Raw genomic sequence first — 16,711 nt, forward strand, 5'->3', positions numbered from 1 at the left:
GGGCTGCTTTTGTTTAAAGGGGATAGCTTTTGTGGGTGCTATTTTTCATCTTTTGTGAAGGTGCTTGGGAGCGGAGCTCCGAGGGCTGCTCTGGGCGTGGGAAGCCCCACCTCCGGCACGGTCCCTCTCCGTCACCCGCTAATGCCTGGAATGAATTCTCCGCTCGCCCTTCGTGGGCTCATTCACAGCTCTGTCCTCCGGGGCTAGGTGCTTCCTCCCAAGGACTGAAATAACAGAGTGCAGACAGATCGGGTGTGATGCGGGGAGCCCTCCTCCTTCTTTTTCCTGGGCAATACAGATAAAACAACACACACAACACACACACACACACACACACACACACACACACACACACACACACACACACTACTAGTAAAACAAAAACAGCAGCCATCTCCCCTCCTCCTTCTCGTCCCCTCCCCCCTCTCGTTCCCTCCCGGCTTTTTCTGAACGATGGATGAATCTCTGCGAGCTTCCATCTCCAGAGGGGGTAGCTCTGTAAAACTGGTAAGAGCCGTCTGCAAGAAAGCAAGTCCCCCGCGGGTTTCAGCACTCGGCAGAAACAGTTGGGCTTTCCTATTGCCAGCTCCGGGGGTGGCTGGCACCGAGAGGCTTGGATTAAACGCGGCGCGGGGCTGCCGAGGTTGGGGTCGCGCTCTAACGCTCCAGGTGCTCCCTGCGGGGATCCCGGGGGCCCGGAGTCCCGCTCCACCGCGCACCCCGCCCCGCCCAGCGCTGTGCCCGCAGCCTCGGGGGCTGCCGGGCTTTGTGGTTCGCAGTGAGGCTGGGCCCCTGCTGGGGGTGTCGTTACGAGCATGTGCAGACAGCAGCCCAAGGTAGAGCTGGCGTGCCGGGCGAGCCCTGAGATTTGCCTTGCAATGCCATGTTTGTGTGTGTGCTCTAACTCCCGGAGAGCGACCAGGGAGGCGGCTCCCCCGCTGGACTTGGCTGATGTTTTCTTGTTTCTGTTTCAGCCTTCAGGATAATTCCTTCAGCAGCTCCGCTGTAACAGAGTAAGTGATTCTTTCCTAAAACAAGACTTGCATGCCTTTCTCTGGAAGCAACTATCATGAACGTACCCTCTACTGTCCCCAGCCACTCTTCCTATTAGATGCGTTGTTTCCTATAATCTGGGGCTGGAAAGACCAGGAGACTTGCCGACCGATGGGGCCCAGAAATCTTATACAGGTTGAAATCAGCCTTTTAGCAGCTGCGGGAGAGATATTAAAACAAGCTGATGCTTGCTGGAGCTCAATGCACCAAGCTATGTGTTCTTGGAGCTCAGATTAAAAAAAAAAAATCTATTTGACATGTCATAAAGGAAGCTCTGTTGTATTTTGCCAACATTGGTGTCAGTTTTCATGGAATACACTGTATGTATTTACAGCAAATAGAAGACGGATGTAAAATGACTTGAGTTGAATTCCAGCATGTGATAAACAGGCTAAACTTATCCTAACCTCTCTTGTCTACAGATTCTTAAGACACAGTAAACTTTTCTTGCAGGCCCTTTGTCATTTTTGTCTTCTGACCTCAAAGATCTGGCTATAGGAGGAAAGAGTCATTTTGTCCTACAGTTAGAGTGTTCATTGGGAGGGCTAAAACCATTTAAACATGGAATGAAGGAGTGTAATATTTTACTCAAGGTCAGCAGACACAGTATTTTTTTATTAATTATTTATAGTTCATGATGTAAGTTTTTGTCATCTCTTCCTGAATATGTTTGCCTAATACTGTACATATATGTTAAGAATTAAGAGCATATTATGCTAACACCACATGTAATTTATTTGTAATTTACATATATACATATATGTAAGAATATTTATACTTTAACAATTTTTATCTAGGCTAACTCATGATATTTACTTCTGGGACTTTTTGGTAGGAGTCACTGTCACAGCTTTTTAGGAAAAAGGGGTGTATAAGGTGTTATACTCAACTACAACAAGAAAATGCTGCAGTTTAATAGAGAAAGCCCAGTAACTTGGGAGCTGTTTGCTGAAGTTCCCTAACAGGCAGATAAATGTGGGAATAGATATTTTGTGAGTATCAAGTCTTACTACTGTCGTAACTTGGAGATGGAAGGTAAGATTCAACAGGACTTCCGAGGCCCTCTTATTTCCCTCATTCTTTTGTTTCTCTGGAATTGCTACTCTCTTAGTGTCATGCTTTGGGCTCACTTAAGTGGAGTTATTTTTAAAAACATCGCCCCCAACCCTGGGTTGGCTTTATTTAGAAGATGCAATATAATGTACTCATTGTAACTTATAACTTGTTAATGAGATTGCTTGGTAATCATGTGCAACTTTGCACTTTCTAAAAGCCTGGAAGTGGGGGAAGATGCCTGCCAAAGTCTGCTGGCCAGTGATGAGGTGGGGACTTCCTGGTTCAGGTGCACAGGTACTGCTCTCCTCCCTCTGCTGTTTACAAGCACCAGGTGCTTTCTGGGCCTGATTCTCCTAAGCCCTGTGTGGCCACATCCCCAGAGTCAGCCACAGGCCTAACAGCTTCAAAATGGGGACACTTAGTTCCAAATGTCACATGGACAATTTTTTTGTGAGTGTGTGTGTGTAAAGGTTTTATAGTTAAATGCTGGGGAAAGACTGGTACCTTGTCTTTGGCCACTCCCCAAGGAATTCTGATTGCATAAGATTCTGTTGTTGTTTTCAGAAAAGAAATAGTGGTTTATTTTTAAAAAGCACTGAGTGACAATTAGAATGCCATCTGGCTGATCTAAAAATCTAAGGAGCATATTTAAAACATACCAAAAGCTTCATAGGTGCAACACAGCATGGACTAGGGTCGTTTAAAACTAGTGGTTGTTTAATATAATGTTTTCTCCTCTCCTCAGTAGTACAAACCACTTTCCTTGGTTCTTTGGGCAAGACCCCAAAGCCAGCAGGGCCAGGATGCACTGTCCTGAGACATAGACATAGCAGGTGCCCAGGAAATGTTGGGGTATGGCCTTGGCATCCATAGAGGAGGTGCTTGCCTTTCTTATATGTTGTTTTGGCTACAAGACAAATTCCTCTTCCTCCTGTCCCCACCCCACTCCTGCTTCTTCCTACCCACACTCATGTATTTTCTTTAGTGCCTGAAATTCCACCTACAGATGATTTCTTTTGGTTTAAGGCCTCTGGTGATGACACTTATTAAAATGGAAATTAAGAAGTCTGTGCCCCTGGGAGGTAGTTTCAAGTTGTCATTATTACTTGAATATAAATTATGTTATCAGATAGTCTTACCTACTAGGGTTCTGCTTGGCCTTTTGGGAGAGGGGGGGCTATAAGAGTCCAAGGGAAGGTGAATTGGGAGGGACTCAAAGACAGATTTTATTCTCTTCTCAGTTTTTCCCAGGCCTGGCTTCGTCTGTGCAGCTGTGGACCAAGTCACTTTCTTTTTCTACCCAATCTTCCAAGATCAGAATGGCCTTGGCCTTCTCTTGGTATCTGCAGTGCTCTTTCATCTGTTATTTTTCCATGGTCATTTCTTAGGTTGTCCTGGCGGACCTGCTATTTGAAATGAAGCTTGGCCAGCATTGAATTCTGATTTAGTTATCAATGAATTAGTTATAATCTGAAACAGTGCTTTTCTGAACCAACTAATCATCCATAGCAACTGTGGAAGGAGGTTGGGGCTTGTGAAAAATCCAACTTCCCAGGATTTATCTCAAAGTGGAAACCTAGAATGGGTGATTGTGTTGGAGTCAGCTCGGAGCTGGTCTGGGGTTGTAAACCATTAGGTCTTTGTTAAACTTTTTAGAAGCATACTAGTTAGGGAGAGGGAAGGGCAATCTGCTTTTAAAATACACATTCCTGGGCCCCACCCTCAGAGAGTTGATCTGAGGGGGGGGTGTGGGGTTGGGGTGGGGGTGAGACCAGAGCCTGCTATTTCAACTAGGCACTCCAGGTGGTGCTTAATGAAAGTGGTGCTGGGGACACACTGAGAAATCCCACAGGATTTCAGGCTGTACCTCTGCAACTTTGCCTTCAGGTACTTCAAGGTGAGTGACAGTCCCCTTCCTGGCATGACTAGACTACATTTTATCTAATAACCAACCTGAGGCCTCTCTTCTTATTTACCACAAGTCAAACAAGAGAACCTTTTAGGGGCACTTCTTTCACCACCATTATTCTAAGTAACAGGTTGTTCTCCCTCTCTTGTGAGTCTCTGGGAATGTAGGCTGAAGAGAGGATTTGGTGGGCTCAGAGGAGTGGAGCAGTCATTACTGTCCACACTGGAACCCTGGGCAATTCCTTAGCCTCTTGTGTGAAGGTAATTTTTATCGCACAGCATTGTCAGGCTTCATTGAGATAATGTAAAAGGGAAAGTGAGCTGCGAAGAACCATATGCTTTTTCTTGTTTGAGGTTGATAAAGGGAGTAAAAGTCTGAACAGAGAAAAAGGTAACGACCCTGGGCATTTCACAAAGAAATAATGGGAAGGACAAATTATTATCCACGTATTGTCTAGGCAACCACAAATCAAGAACTCTGGGACTTAAAATCTAGTTGATGTCTCAAAGGAAGTTGTTTAATAGAAGTGTTGCTCACTTTTATTTTATTTTTTTTTACTACAAACAACAGTAGGAAAAACATTTTGTATTGCAATCCAGCACCCACATATATACAAGATTTATTTAAACAAGTTTCATGAAAAAACACATAACTCTTACTATAGTGACATTTTCTATTCTGTTTCTCTAACAATAACAGCAAACCGCTGGTAGCTGCTATGTAATTTTAAGACCCCCTAATTCACAACTTACAGTTTTAAAAACATTATACAAGGAGATACCTATTGTGAATATTGAAGAAGGACATCATTAAAGAGATTGATCTTTAAATTCCTGTATTGGGCTCTAATGTAAAAGAGAGTGCCAGGCCCAAGACCAGTTAGGCACTTGGTCAGAATTGACTTTCTTCCAGGAGTGGGGATATCTGGATCTGAGTTCCCACCATAGAACCCAGTTTTATAATCGGGTTAGTATTGTACATTGCAGTGGCTGCTGGGCAAGGAACCAGTAGAACAATCAGAAAGGAGATATTAGACGAAACCAGTTTGGCTCAGTGGATAGAGCATTGGCCTGCGGACTGAAAGGTCCTGGGTTCGATTCCGGTCAAGGGCATGTACCTTGGTTGTGGGCACATCCCCGGTGGGGGGTGTGCAGGAGGCAGCTGGTCGATGTTTCTCTCTCATCGATGTTTCTAGCTCTCTATCCCTCTCCCTTCCTCTCTGTAAAAAATCAATAAAATATATTAAAAAAAGAAAAAAAGAAAAGAAAATGGAAAAAAAAAAGAAAGGAGATATTAATTAAGTAGAACTTGACAGTCTTCATCAAAGCAAATGAAAACCCAACTGAACTACAAGAGTTTGTGTATGTGTGCCATATAAGTCAGTAGGGAGATCTGTTGCATTGCTGTGAGCAAGGAATTGTGTTTACTTGAGTGGCAACTGAAGTGGTTCAGTAGGCCTTAGAATGGGATCAGCTAATTAGGTCTGGCCTCATACCTCAGAAAGCAGCTACAACTTTGTATGTGCTGGTGCTGAATTTCCATTTTTAACTAATTGTACTTTGAGAAGAAAGGTTAACACATCTAATGGGGGGGGGGGGGAATAAGTTCTTGCCAAGTTCCCAAACAATAGATATTGTTGAGCTCTAGGGTTGAACCTGTGGTTGAACCCTAATTCTTTGGAAGCAACAATTCTACATTTCTGTTCTTCATTGATTTTTCTACTTAGCTAGGTAATTTTAATTGGGAAACATTTTTATTTGCATTACAGAGCTTAGATGATGGAGAAGAACACGGCAATACTTAGGAATTTAACTGTTGTTTTCTATGAGATGGACAGAGTGGGTTATTGACAGTCAAAAACAAGAGAAAGCAGGGACACTTAGTTCATTTAATTAAGAGCATTTTGTTAAATCAGCTGACTTTTTTTTAACTGCCAGTAGGAGCAGAATATTTCAGCAGGTAGAGAGGGTAGAGTCTCTTTGTAGGTGGCCTTTGTTTAATTCTGTACAAAACCATAATTTAAAAGGGATAATAAGGAAAGAGGATGACACTTTAGCAATTTGTTCTAAGGGTAAAATTATAAACCATTGCTGGTAAAGAATCTTTAAAAATTTTAAATGATTTTATATAGTATAAATACCATATTATATTTTTGCATACTCATTACATAATGAATATCTCAAGCAGGGCCCAGGTCTTTTTCAACTTTGTGTCCTTTAGAAGTAGTGCTACTCAAAGTGTGGGTTCCAAATTGTCTGTAACTTGTTGTAACTTGTCTGACACAAGAACAGTAGGGAGATAAGCATTTAATAATGTTTATAGGAATTTGACATTCCTGTGACATTTTTACAAAAGTACCTATCCACAGTGGATTGGAAGTAGAAAACAAACTGGTCAGTCCTGAATTTAAAGAGTTTGAGAAGCACAGGTCCAATGCCTAATGTAGTACCTGGAAGTCAATAAATGCTCAACACATGCTTGCTAAGTTATTTCAGGGATCAGAGTAGCTGAGGGGCCAATGTCAGTGACTGGATTCAAGCACTCATTGAGGGTCTACTCTGGGGTAGCACTGTCAACACTGTGGCAGCTTATCTAGAAAGAGAAATTATGGTTATTTCTTCTCCTAGAATTAAAGAGATCTCGGAGGTACAAAAGAACTACACAGCAGTATGAGGCAAGATATAGTTGTTTACCAAAACCTCATAATGAAGAGTAAACGTTTACTTATTAAGGTTAAAGTAGGAACGTGGCATGTGAATGAACTTGGCTGGGAAGGTTCAGAGTTCGTGAGACTTGACTTGGGCAGTAAAGGATGAGTAGGAGCTGACGATGGAAAAAGCATTTCAGGCTGGCGTGTGATGGAGTTGAGGTGGGGTGGGAATGGCTGAGAACAGGAACAAAGCCTCCCTCCTACACTAGTGACAGAGAATGGGTCTACTCCAGATTCCCTTGGGCAGTGTGGAACACTGTAGGTTTTTCAATATGGAATAGCCAAGACTTTTCCACAAGGTTACTACAGAAGTTTTATAAAAAGGAAGGGATTGTAGAAGTATTTTGGGACTGTCTTAGTCAGAGGAAAGGCAAAAAGGCATGTAGTAGAGTCTCTTTGACATCAGTCTTAATGTCAGGTATCCTCTCAAGAGCTGTGAACCCTTAAGTCCTTGCTAAGATCTTGTTATCTTAGGTGAAGCAGAATAGTGGCGGGGGGGGGGGGGGGGGGGGGGGGGGAGCTTCCCTCTGGTTCTGAGCTTTTAAACTCACATGAAATGACATAATTAATATTATTCCCTGGTAGACATGTTGGGAATCTGAGCTGTTTGGGAGAGAGTGCTGAGGATTATTCTATTTTTTAGTTTACCGTGCTAATCTTAAGATATTAGCTTCTACTGCAGCTAATATTGCTATTGCTGCTTCTACTGCAGCAGACAGTTGGATCTAATGTGGTTTTGTTTCTTCTCCCAGGTGTGAGGAAGACACAGTCTCTCTACATGAAGACCAGACTGATTGCTCCAGTCTCAGGTATGACCCACCATTTCTTAGTTCTTTTTTTTTAAATATATTTTATTGATTTTTTACAGAGAGGAAGAGAGAGGGATAGAGAGCTAGAAACATCGATGAGAGAGAAACATCGACCAGCTGCCTCTTGCACACCTCCTACTGGGGATGTGCCCGCAACCAATGTACATGCCCTTGACCGGAATCGAACCTGGGACCTTTCAGTCCGCAGACCGACGCTCTATCCACTGAGCCAAACCGGTTTCGGCCATTTCTTAGTTCTTAATTAGGAAGGACAGAAACCATCTGGGCCTGGTGTCTGTAGTCTCCTCTTTGAATTCTAATAATTTATTCTTGTGTCTTCCTTCTTCTAATAGATTATTAGCTTTTGAAGGAAGTTTTATCGTATCCACTTTTGAATACCCCTCCCTTAGTATCCAAGACAGTGCCTTTTATATGGGGAATTCTCAATCAATGACTGTGGAATTCAACATTGATTCACTCATCTCAATGTTCCCATCATAAACCTTAAGTAGATTTATTCACCAAAGGTTCATTGGGTATCTGAGTTACAGTGTTGGTTATCAAGGTGTTCATGGTCTAATGACAAAAGCATGAAAGTGGTTCAAGCACTTTCACATACATTTTATTACGTAACCTGAACAGCTGAAAGGCAGCTGATATTTTCCTTCTCATACTATAGATGGAGAAACTGAGGCACAGAGAAATAAAGCTCATCCAAGATAGCATAGTCACTACGAGGCAGAATGTGGACTTAGTCTTTCTGACTGTGAAGTCCACTTGGATAACAGACATTTGTTGAAGGCCTGTTTTGTGTTCCAGAAACCATTCAAGATATGTATCGGATAGAGAAAGACAAATCAATCCCTGCTCCAGTCCATTGGAGGAGATAGGCAAGAATATAGAGATGCCACTTTAAGTCCTATTTTAACAGAGGTAAACAGGATTCACTTAGAAAGACCAAGTAGCCCAGAGAGGTTTCTGGGATTCCTGAAGAAAATTACAAATGGCACATGATTTTTTTTTTTTTTTTTTTTGGTGTGTGTGTGGTATATAAAGCCAAGAAAAAGATGATGCCATCAAGCAGGGGGAGCAAGTTATCAGAAAACCAACAGAGTCTAGAGAAAACTGTCCAAGTTAAAGGAACAACAAACACTTCTGGATGGCTGGAATCATTAGAGCTGGGTGGGGAGTGAGGAGGCCAGGAGTGATAAGAAATGAAGCTCCAGATATAAACAAAGGCCCAATTTCAAAGGGTTTGTGTACCTTGCTAAGGGGTTTGGAATTTATCCTGGAGGTATGGGAAGACAAAGAAGAGGCCTCAGTTTTTTCTTTGCAAATAATCACTTATAAATCTTGTAACAATAGCTCCCATTTATTGGGTTGTGGCCTTGAGCCAGCTTTTATGGTAGGCATTTTACAGAGACTGTATTATCTCTGTAAGATAGAGGGACATCCTTCTTATGGATGAGGGTCAGGGAAGTGAAGTGGGGTGGCACAGGCTTCAACTAATAAGAGTGGGGGGGGGGTGGGGAGATCCTTAAGACTCTTGTTCTTTTTAGAATATCATGGTCATTCTAAGTTATGAGTGATCCCATTAAGTAGTGGCATAAATTACACAATCTGTACTTTTCTGGTGTGTTTTTTTTTTTTTTGGATTGTGAGGAACCAGTAATAGGTTAGAAATATATTTCTATCCCTGGGCAGTGTTTCTCAGTGGTTAGAGCATTGGTCCAAGAACCAAAGGATAGCAGGTTCCATTCCCGGTCAAGGGCACATAACTGGGTTGCAGGTTCGATCCCAGTAGGGGTGCGTGTAGGAGGCAACCAATCGCTATGTCTCTCTCACATCAATGTTTCTCTCTTCCCCTCTTTCCCCCACTTCCTCCCTCCCTTACACTCTCTCTTAAAATCAATGGGAAAAAAATATCCTGGGCTGTGAGGATTAACACAACAAAAACAAAAAACAAAAAATAAATATATTTCTAAAGATGACTTTTGTATTTAGGCTTTATACGTGTGTAAGGAAAGAAAAATGCTCTTCGCTCCCTTAACCCACCTTCCTTGATTTTCAAGTCAAGGGGGAAAATGAGATTAATAAATTTTGGGCACCTTGAAAATATAAAAACAAAGTTCTGGTATTATTTTAGGAAGGAATCTATTAAAAGATCAATTTAGATCTGAAAAGCCATTTTTTTCTTATTCTTGAGTGTTCCAGAATCCTCCTTGAATGAGGAACGTTTAAGTTACCATAAAGGCAGCTGTCCTTCATTTTGTTTCTCATCTAGGAGTGTAGAGTGTGGGGATGATTATTATTTGTTTCTAGTGAGATGTCGGGGAGAAACACATTTCACTTCTTCCCTTCTAGGGTCTTTGGCTGGTCTAATAATTAAATTGGCATGACATTAACAGGAGAAAAAAATGAATTTTGTACATATGGGAATCCCAAAGATATGAGATTCTTTGGCAGTTAGGTAATTGAAGCTTATATACTAAGCTCAGCTAAGGAGAAGAGGATAGGTTTCAGGGGCCTCAGATTGGAGGAAGATGATTCCCAAGAAGATGAGAAGAGCAGATCTTTAGTAAACAGATACGTGCTAGGCCATGCAGGTAAGTCTTTCTGATAGAAAAAGTTATCTTTGGTATTAGCTCGCTCCTGGTACAGTCCCTCGATATAAATTCTTGTAGGCAGTTAAGGGGAAGGTAAAAAGGTCTTTTGGAGTCTGTTGGGCCTTGATTGTCTTCAGTTTGAAATAATCAACATGCCAGAGTGGCATATGTTAGGGTCACGCATTTGCCCTGTCTCAGAGAAAAATGCATTTCAAGTGAACCAGTGTAGTTCCAAATCATGTTTTGATACTGGTTTCCAAACCCATTAGTGACTTAAAATTTTTTTTTTTTTTAGTTATGAGTGATTTAAAGGGAAAATATTAACTAGTCTCACTGGCATTAATTTTTTTCCCCCCCAGCTATAGTCAAACCTGGGTTCTTGAATGTCTCCAATCTCAAACAATTTGGTTCTCCACAAAGTTGTTCATGGAAAAAAATGTCTCAATTGTTGAACAAGTTTTGGTTTTCCAACTTACAACCCTTTCATGCTGATAGATCAGCATGACAAAAAGCATCTCTCAGGCCACAAACAAGAGAATGCACCAGTATGAGTCAGTTTACTGCTAACATCTCAGGAAATTGTGCTGTGAATATTTTTGTTTCTTTGCTTTTGTTGCTAGTGAAATGGATGATTAGCACAATTTTAAAACATAAAGAGGCCATCAAGAGTGCTAATGTTGTGAAAGAAACAATCACCAGCAAATGAAGGAGTAGGTAAACTGTTTTTGATTCAGATAAATGAAAAGCAGTTAGCCAGTGACAGCAAAGAGGCCACATAATGACTTTCTGAAAGACACCCCTGGAATGAGTGCTGAAAGTGATTCCTTTAAGGCTGGTAGGGAGTGGTTCGATAAATTTAAGAAAAGAAGTGTTTGTTGATAGATTAAACAGTATATAAGAAAGGTTAAAATGGAATCATTTGGGGGGTCTGGAATGAATTAATTCAATTTACATAATTTCTAATGGGAAAAAATGATTTGTTTTTTGGACAAATTGCTTCTCAAACAGCTTTCCAGAATGAATTAAGTTAGAGTGTTACAGAATTTACCAGGCAACTGAAAAAAATACACAGTGAGTACTCGGAGATCCAGCATAAACCCATTTCTTTTCAGACTTACTAGAACAGTGACTCAGAGGGTCAGGTCTCCAAATCCCTGAGTGAGTGAATATGGGGGAAGCTTTCCTTTTATACCCTTCTGTTTCTTTGTTTGCTACCTGCTTCCTAACTGCCAGGCTTTTGTGGTGGGCTTCCACAGCCCCTCCGGAGTCAGTTAGCATGGGGATGTGAGATTGTATCTAAATGCCTGGTCTGGGTGGTGTCAGTGACCTCCCCTCCAGCTAAGCTGTTACAGTCTTTGTTTATGGCCCCTTTGTAAATTGGGAGTAATTGGGAAAACAGTTCTTGATAGACCAGATTGTTAAGAAAGGGGCAGTGACTTAATTATAGGCTATCAAGAATGTATATTAGGTTACTGGCACAGATTAAAAAAAAAAAAAAAGTCTTATATTCCCCATCAAGAGTACCTAGGTTCCAATGAAATATTGAAAAATTATTTTATTTGTTTGGTTCTCCTTCACGGGATAGCACTAAGCTTGTCCTGAGACTTTAGCGTAACTGTTCACACAGTTTTATTTCCACACCTTGCCCACCTGCTTCCTGGTCATGCTCCAGACCTCCTATCCTGATGTTTGCTCTGATCTTTCCCCAGAAACTAACAGGAAAAAGTCAGCCTCCCAGTAAAGTTAGCAAATTTAATCCCTTTTATTTGTGAAATGACATTTTGAGCAGTGGACATAGAAACCCTTCCTTTGCTGGTCTTGTCTCTTGGCTTTATGTGCCCTTGAGTCACAAGGAATTACTGCCTAGCTGATGTTGCCAAAATCTCTTCTATAGGTGCTTCTGATCAGGGAGCAGGAGGGAAACACCACGTGGCCACTCCTAATCTAGTACACAAATGATTGCCAGTGGGTTAAGGGTGATGATAGTGATCATATAAAAAGATGCCCCATTTGGTTTTGTCCAGGGTATTTGCTGAATTTTTAGAAAAATAAGAAAACAAAATGCACCTAGATTTACGAGGGATGTGATTTCAAATAAGAGTGTTATTATGTCACTGTTTTTGAGGAAATTGAAACTGTGGGATGATATTATATTGAATTTGATTGGTGAGTGAAAATTAAAAGTGCCACCCCAGCACTGAATCTACAAAGGAAAAACTAGCCCATTTGATCTTCTCCAGTAATTCCAACGGATAGAAGCCAGGCAATGGGATCTTTGACTTTGCCTTGAAGTTGTTGCTCAGATGGCTTGGCTGGGCAAAATTTGATCCTTGTCTTATATTTTAACTGGGTAGCATGTATCCTATTAAAATAGGCCCTTTTAAATTTCTAGATGTATCTGAAAGTTGTAGGGAGATGGTTAGACTTGTCAGTGAGGAGCAAGCATCATGCCTGAACCAAGAACACGTGGATGGGAGATTGGAGGCCTACCTGACCACTCCAGGTCTGGGTGAATTAGCCCTTTGGCACTTTATTTAATCTCTGAGTTTTAGAGTCTTAATCTATAAAATTGGGATGATATTATCTAACCTGAATACATTATTATTACAAGAGAAAAATATTATATGCACGAAAGCATCTTGAAGCGAAAGATTTAAAGAAATCATGATAGTATGTACAAAGTTAAAAAGTATGTATTCATTAACAAAGGTTAGAAGGGAATGCGGAGTAATCCAAAGAGTGAAATACACATTTCTTAAACTTTATTCCTGTGAAACTGGCTAGGTGGACACCAAAATGCTGCTAGGTCCATATAAATAGGGCGGCAATGAGTATGGCCAGCCCCTCTTTCCTGCAGCAATTTATTATTTTTTGTGGCGCTTCCTAAATTGGGTCTTTCCTGTTTTAGAGATGAAGACAATAAAGAAAATTACCCCGACGCCGGGGCTCTCCTAGAGGAGCCTGCGCCCTCCCGGGAGCCACAGCATGTAGAGCAGACTGTGCTGGTGGACGGCGTGCTGCGACCCAGCATGGGCAACTTCAAGTCCAGGAAGCCCAAGTCCATCTTCAAAGCAGAGAATGGGAGGAGCCATGGAGAAAGTCAGGTAGTGTGTCTACTCCTCAGGCCTTTGCCAGGATGGGCGCTTCTCCAGTGAGGGCACAATTCTGGCAAATGGTTTTGAGCTCATTCTTGGGCAGGAGGTGATCAGCATGACTTCTTATTGTGCATATCACCGCCTTAAACATATGAGTGCTCTCCTTGGTTAGTAGTGGAGTGTTCTGGGCAGGCTAATAATTTAGTGCCCATTCAAATTTATATTCTTAAATACTGGACTGTGACATTGACTTAGAGAAGCTGCCTTACTCTTTGGGGGGAAGGGTAGAGGAGGATATCTTACTGTCTTTTTTTTTCTAGGGCATGTATTTCTTGTCCCAAACTTGGAGATTCTTCTCAAGAAATCAAAACTCCCATGTTTACCTGGAGCTATTCTCCTTAGGTTGCAGTTTAGCAGCCTTGAATAAACACTCAAGTGTGTATGTGCCTGTTTGTGTGTGCATGTGGTGTCTGGTTCTTCAAGGTCAATAAGTATTTGAATGAATGAATGAAGCATCTTTCCAACTTGATTTGGGTAATAAATTTACATTTTATATATATATATGTGTGTGTGTGTGTGTGTGTGTGTGTGTGTGTGTGTGTGTTTCCAGTTCAGTTCTAACATCTCTATCTAGAAAATTAGATTTTTCTAGTTGTAGAGGGGTATAGCAAAGAATGTGATTTTTTTAAATCTTAAAAAAATCCTCAAATAATTTATGAGGCGTTCAAAAGGGATTATACAAATATAATCTACATTAATCTTACTAGGAGGTTAATGGTTCCAACATAGAGATTTTACTTGTAATGTACCTAACACAGTTTTTGGGACATAGATGCTCCATTAAGGTTAACTTTGCCTTAGCTGTTAACCTTCAAAATAATGTGCGAGGCTCTAAGTATAATAGGTTGATTATGACTTTAAATCTAGTCCTGTTAGTAAATGGGCACCAGGTGACCTTCCTGTTAGAACAACTTTGGCTTGGCAGTTCGTTTGAACTTGTACTTTTCTTATTTGGCCTGTGATTTTTATCTTATTTCTTCCTTGGTATTATGACTTCTTATTTTGTCTGTTAATTTTGCAGTGAGATGAAATACCTTCTGCATTCATGAAACAAGTTGTGATTATCTTAAACTGAGTTGAGTTGCAGAAAGAGATGAGTGTGACATACCATTTAAGTAAACTTGAGACCTTGCCTGTTACTGAATGCACCCAGCACTTGTTTGATTAGGAGGAATACGGTGCTGGGAGGATATAGGTATCCAAAGAGTTTCCTCCAGAGTCTGGTTATAGGGAAGCTTTGTCTTTGAACCTCCTGCTAAGAATCACCTGTGACATTGTTGGCCTTTGGTGACCAGCCATCTGTTTTAGAAGTGCCCCCTTTCTTATGTCATCCTATAGTCTGGCCTCAGAAATTGCACAGTCATCCCTTGCAATAAGGTACTAATGGGGCATTCCCAATTTGTTGGTTATACGGGAAGATTTCAGGAGAGAGCTGTGCTTGTGTAATACAACATCACTTATATTACAACATCGGAATCCTGGACTTAAGGTAAAATTTTCAGTTCAGTCCTAACATCTCTATCTTCACAATGAGATCTGCCCCCTCTCCTCCCCCTCCCCCCCCAATGACTAAAGGAACTACGATAATATAATTTTAAGTGTTCCATCTCTGGGGAAAATTTGAAACATGACCAATTCTTCCTGTTTTCTTTGGGGAAAGATAATTAACATATGTTGAGTACTGAGTTTATGTAAATAATATTAATAAAATCAACTAACACTTATTTGAGCATTTACTATGTTCCAGGCATGTACCATGTTTTACTACAATCCCATGGAATTGGTATTATTATCTTGTACAAAGAAAAAAACTAAGGCTGAGAGGAATTACATGTGCTTAATCAGATTTGGAATAACTTGAGCAGAATGTATTTTCTATAAAAGCACAGTATTTCTAACAAAGGTACCCAGATCTTCCAATTGTGAGTCTAGAGATTTACCTATCTCATGTTACTCACACTATAATTTTTATATAAAACCTGTGATTTCCCTCTAGATTTTTTTTCTCCCTTTGGTGATATATTGTGTTGCTAAGCAGTAATTACTTATTTAGAAAGGATTACTTAGAGAGGATTTTGTAAGTGTGTTTTTCCTCTGCCTAAAGCTTTGTGATGTTGGTCACTAATGCTAGATAAGTGTCCTTTGAGTGAATAATAGCTCTAGGACATAAGCTCTGTGAGGTCAATGACTCAGTCCTTGTCTGTCTTTGGATCTCCAGCTCTCAGTAGTCAGTATAATCTGTTGAATGACTCAAAACTGCTAAGGGAGGTATATATGTGATTGGTATCATTTTTTAAAATAAAATGTAAGCATATCTTTATTCAGTGGTGAAAAGTTACATTTTAAAAGAGGATATAATCAAGACTCATACAGATATCACATACAGACATGTCATAGATTTTATTTAAATCATTACTTAGAGAGGAAATCAATATGATGTTACAACCAGTTCAAAAGAGATGCAAAGGCCCTGGCTGGTGTGGCTCAGATGGTTGAGCAGCAGCCCATGCACCACTGGTTTGATTCCCCGGTCAGGGCACATGCCTGTGTTGCAGACTCCATCCCCAGTAGGGGGCATGCAAGGAGGCAGCCAATCAATGTTTTTCTCTTGCTCTCCCTCTCCCTCTCCCTCTCCCTTCCTCTCTCTCTAAAAATTAATACAAACATATTTTAAAAAAGAGATGCAAAGTATTACATAATTGTCTCACAAGAAATGCTAAAATAAATTTAAAAATGGATTTAAAATTGGCAAAACTTGCCATATCCATAGGGTGATAATCAATTACTTTCTCTTGGACACAATTTGCACTTCTGTGGAGAGGAATTATTTGCATTGCTATCATTATTTACGGGTTTACTTCTATCTCTATAACCTTGCAAAATAGCCTCGTTATAGACGAACAAAAGCAGATTATCCAGATGGATGAGCTAGCCAGGACAGCCACTAAATTTCAGTCATTTATAATTTTTCCTTACATTCTCCCTCTGTCCCCTGCCTTCTCCCTTGTGATCATAATAAGATATTCTTGATCACAAAATAAGGCTAATCTCATTAGGTTTGACCTGATTATTTACATAGACATAGCAAGAGTGTTAATTTACCATGTAAGTCTTCTTAAGTATGCTTTGTAAAATCTAGAGCCATATAGTATTGAATAATTACAAAATTAACTTATCTCTCTGTAAGTTTTCATAAGGAATCTCAGATTGCACTTCTACTGCCTCTATTACTTGCTATCCCAAGGCAAAGGAAACCAAGTTCAAGAAACTCCACCATATTTCACCTGCAGTACCTATATATCTGGGTGAATTCTCCTCTTGGGATCCCCCAAATAACCTTCAGTTCCTGGCCTGCAAGCTCAACTGAACTGTAAGCTAGATAGTAAGCCAGTTATCCTAGGAGAACTTTGCAG

The 16,711-nt window shown here is 40.7% G+C and overlaps 1 protein-coding gene across 1 annotated transcript in view; it reads left to right on the forward strand.

Moving 5' to 3' along the window:
* The first annotated feature begins 951 nt into the window (after positions 1-951).
* The window catches only part of FAM13C (family with sequence similarity 13 member C), a 134,500-nt gene continuing 118,740 nt past the window's right edge, over positions 952-16,711 (forward strand). Inside the window, exons 1-3 of the mRNA XM_008145479.3 lie at positions 952-1,013; positions 7,481-7,537; positions 13,052-13,247. Coding sequence (XP_008143701.2) covers positions 952-1,013; positions 7,481-7,537; positions 13,052-13,247 — 315 coding nt within the window. The remainder of the gene's footprint in view (positions 1,014-7,480; positions 7,538-13,051; positions 13,248-16,711) is intronic.

Source organism: Eptesicus fuscus, chromosome 17 (assembly GCF_027574615.1).
Source record: "Eptesicus fuscus isolate TK198812 chromosome 17, DD_ASM_mEF_20220401, whole genome shotgun sequence".
In the NCBI taxonomy this organism is placed as follows: Eukaryota; Metazoa; Chordata; class Mammalia; order Chiroptera; family Vespertilionidae; genus Eptesicus; species Eptesicus fuscus.